General features: G+C 39.1%; 1 protein-coding gene across 1 annotated transcript; it reads left to right on the forward strand.

Moving 5' to 3' along the window:
* Positions 1-1,465: 1,465 nt before the first annotated feature.
* Positions 1,466-2,600, forward strand: LOC139900102 (uncharacterized). Its single transcript, XM_071882904.1, has 2 exons — positions 1,466-2,150; positions 2,242-2,600. The coding sequence occupies exons 1-2, from the start codon at positions 1,466-1,468 to the stop codon at positions 2,598-2,600; spliced, it is 1,044 nt and encodes a 347-aa protein (XP_071739005.1).
* The last annotated feature ends 1,817 nt before the right edge of the window (positions 2,601-4,417 follow it).

Below are 4,417 nucleotides of genomic sequence, written 5' to 3' on the forward strand. Positions count from 1 at the left end.
TATATATATATATATATATATATATATATATATATATATATATATATACAAATATAGTTTAAAATATATATAGCGTTAAACTCAGCTAGATCCCTGTGGAACGAACCGGACTTACTAAAAACTACACTACTCTACGATTAGGTATACTGCCTATAAATGTTGTAGCAAGGTTTAGGTATATCCATTCAATAAATAAATAAATAACTTGTGTAAAATTGTATCATATTTAATAGTATTTCATAGTAAAATTAATAGTATTACGTACTACACCTCGCACACATCAATAGTAGATAATTTTATTGATCGATCTGTAAAGGTATTTATACAAGAAAATAGGGAAATCAAATTACATAAGGAAACTAAGTATTAATCCTAATAGGAGTCTTATACTTGCCCAACAAGCAGAAAGAAAACACGTATATGAGGAATTTGGATAACACTCAAATTTCTATACATTGTTTATCTCATGTATCTTTAAGAAAGATTGTGAATGTGGCTTTCTAAGTCATTTTTTATGCTTCATTTCTTTTCTGTTATTGTCTATCTTTTTAATCCTTCAATCCATGCATACACATACATAATCAACAAGAAGATGGTCTGACACGCTACATTACGTCGATTTCAGATATGTTATTTACGTGGACGTGTTTTTCTAGGTAATTAGTACGACGTATATATGTTTCCATAGATTTGCAAACTTTTTACATACCGTTAGTAGTAACGGTTTTTGCTAAGCATTTACAGTTACAAAAGATAATTTCCTCCAAAGATGCCTACGTCTAGATACAGTAACAAAAGACAATGATAACATGCAGCTGCAAAAGATCTGGAAGTTGAAGACGGCTAAGAAGCACGGTTTTCCAAAATGGAGTATTTCTTTCTAAGCAACGTGGTGTTGCGTTGTTAGCCTCGGTGTGTTTTACAAAGAAAGGCATTTCCATTAACGCAACTTTGGAAAAGGTGAGTTGTTTAGGTTTTTTCTTCTTCTTTGACTGTCCTTCACTTTTGTCACCTGTGTGGTTAAAATTTGTCAGTGAAAGTTGTAAATGTATGTAGTTTTGGGGTGGTTGTTTACCTTCATCTTTGAAAAGAACGCGCTTCTCATGTGTATGTAGTTGTTGGGTGTCTTCTTTTGTTATTTTGCTAGGTTCATCAACCGGTGGTGGTGTAGCAGCTAGTTGATATATTTAGTGTTATTAGAAAGTTATTTTATTACATCAAAATAGGTTATATTAAAGAATAGTGTTGTAATATAAGTTACCTGTTAGTTAGTGGTTCTTCAAAAAAAGGTTCGATGTTGTAGATGTCATTCATTAAGAATTCTGCTTTGAGGTTCCTGGATTCATGATTGAAATGGAACTGGAATATGTGGGTTGACCCTATCATTCTTTCAATTATTGGTGGCATATTATCTTGGTTGTCATAGCTTTGTTCCCTAATAAGCTGGGTAGAGAGTGATAGGATTATGTCGGTTAGGTTAGTAATCCAGGAGGTAACTTACACGGTCATTAGCGCTTACGCGCCTCATACGGGCCTTGGAGAAGCTGAAAAGAGACGCTTCTGGGAATCGTTATACGAGGTTGTGAGGAGGTGCCCCCTGGACCATCGATTACTTATTAGTGGAGGTCTTAATGGTCATGTAGGAACAGATGTTGAGGGTTATGCGGGAGTCCATGGGGGCTTTGGGTACGGAGCTAGAAATGAGGAAGGGCTCTCTATTCTCGAATTTGCTATTCCTCACGATTTGGTGGTTGTTAATTCGTTTTTCAGGAAGACGGATGCGCAGTTTGAAACTTTCCATAGTGGGGGTCATAGTACCCAGATTGACTATATGTTACTTCGCAAAGGGGATCTTATGACATGTGAAGATTGTAAGGTCCTTAGTGCCTTGACATGCTCCTCCCAGCATAGATTCTTAGTCATGGATTTGGTTCTCCAGAGACGGGTCACCAGGAGTGTGAGGCCAGTCCAACCTAAAATCTTGTGGAAGAAACTGAACGGAGGGAGGGCAGGGACTTTTAAAACTTCAGTTGTAGAAAGAGTTGATAAAGAAGTAGATTTGATTTCGCAGGACGATGCGGATCAGATGTGGAATTGTTTGGCGTCCACCATTAGAGAGGTATCCAAAGAAACCTTAGGTGTGGCAGTAGGTTTTTCGGGAAGACATAAGTCGGATAAAGAATCATGGTGCCTTATTGACGAGGTTCAAAGCAAAGTCGCACTTAAGCAACTAAGGTTTAGGGAGCTCATCACTTGTCGGGAGGGGGGCTCCGGCAGATAGAACTAGGGTTGAACAGAGATATAAAGAAGCCAAAAGAGAAGCTAAGAAGGCTGTAGCCCGCGTAAAAGAAAAGGCATATGCAGAATTGTATCGAAAACTAGACTTCAAAGAGGGAGCAAATGATATCTACATGATAACTAAAGCTAGAGAGCGAAGGCGGAGGCATCTAGATAACATCAAGTTTATCAAAAATGAAGTTGGTCAAACTCTAGTTAAGGAAGACGAAATTAGGAAAAGTTGGGAAGGGTATTTCTCATCTCTTTTCGTTAGGGGAAGACCCGAATGTCACGAAGACCTGCAAGACTCTGTTATAGAATAATCCCAAAACAACGTGGATTATGGGAGGATCAACCAAGAGGAAGTAAGTTCGGCACTTCGAAAGATGGGGAGAAATAAACCTGTGGGACCGGACCAGATCCCCATTGAGGCGTGGCGATGCCTTGGAGATGATGGTGTTAGGTGGCTGACTTGCATTTTCAATAAGATGTTTCGAAGCTCTAAAATTCCTATGGAATGGAGATTGAGCGAGACTATTCCCCATCTATAAGAACAAGGGGGATGCTCAAATTTGCGGTAACTATAGAGGCATAAAATTACTTAGTCATACTATGAAGCTTTGGGAGAGAGTGATAGAGACCAGACTTCTACGCAAAACTAATGTTTCGGAGAACCAATTTGGTTTCATGTCAGGGCGCTCTTCGATAGAGGCAATCCATATTATCAGGAACCTTATGGAGAATTATAGAGAAAAGTAAAAGAACTTAGAAATGGTTTTCTTAGACTTGGAAAAGGCCTACGATTGTGTTCCACGAAACTTGATTTGGAAGACCCTTAATGGTATAAGTATCCCGAGTAGATATATTAGTATTATTAGGGATATGTACGAAGGGGCAAAGTCTTGCGTTCAAACGTCGGTGGGAAATAATAAAGTTTTCCCAATAGAAGTAGGCCTGCATCGGGGATCGGCCCTTAGCCCTTTTCTTTTCGCTTTAATCCTTGACGAGCTTTCTCGAGGTATTTAAGAGAGCATCCCTTGGTGCTTGATTTTTGCCGATGATATTGTGCTTGTTTCGAAATCTAAGGAGGAGCTTAATAGAAGACTAGAACAATGGTGGGTAGCCTTAGATAGTAATGGTCTACAAATTAGTAGATAAAAGATGGAATATCTTTAATGTGATTTCGATAGGAAGGAAGAGGAACAAGATGGTGGAGTGAACATCTGCATTGGAGACCAGATCTTGCATCCATAAACTTCATTTAGATACATAGGCTCGGTGCTCCACAAAATGGCGAGGATAGATGAAGACGTATCGCTTCGTATTAAGGTAGGGTGGGTGAAGTGAAGAGCAGCGACTGGAGTCTTATGCGACCAGAAGATCCCCCTTAAGCTGAAAGGGAAATTCTTCAAATTGGCAATTAGACCAGCCATGTTATACAGATCAGAGTGTTGGCCAATGACGAAGGCGCAAGAGAGAAGGATGGAGGTAGCAGAGATGAGGATGCTTAGGTGGACTTGTGGTAAAACCATATATGATTCCAAATAGTGTTTTTAGAGAGAACTTGAAAGTTGGTAGTATCATTGACAAGCTAAGAGAAGAACGGCTTCGATGGTTTTGACATGTGAGGAGGCGACCCCTTACTTCCCCTGTTAGGAGAGTCGAGGCACTTACGGTTACCGGCGTTAAGAGAAGGGGTAGACCTACTCGTAGGTGGGAGGATAGAATAAAGCTCGACTTGAAGGAGATTTTATTGACCGAGGACATGACTTCTGATAGGAATGCGTGGAGGACTAGAATTAGAATAGATGAGTAGGTTTTTGCATGTATGGGTGTATGTGGGTATGTGGGTATGGGTGTTTTTGTGTTTTTGTGTATTTGTGTATGTGTCTTCCTTTATAGTGATCTATGTATATATATGTATGTATGTATGTATGTACCTCCATGCAGAGTGATTTATGTATGTTCGTGCTTTGCTTTTTACCAGGACCCCTTCCTTGTATGTATATGTAGGAGTGTGCAGATTTTTATGGTGTATGTATGGATGTATGTGTATGTAGGTACGCATGTTTAGGTACTGTATGTATGTTTTTGGTTAGTATGTTTTTGTTTGTTTGTATGTGTGCATCATATATGTTTA

The sequence above is a fragment of the Rutidosis leptorrhynchoides genome, chromosome 3 (assembly GCF_046630445.1).
Source record: "Rutidosis leptorrhynchoides isolate AG116_Rl617_1_P2 chromosome 3, CSIRO_AGI_Rlap_v1, whole genome shotgun sequence".
In the NCBI taxonomy this organism is placed as follows: domain Eukaryota; kingdom Viridiplantae; phylum Streptophyta; class Magnoliopsida; order Asterales; family Asteraceae; genus Rutidosis; species Rutidosis leptorrhynchoides.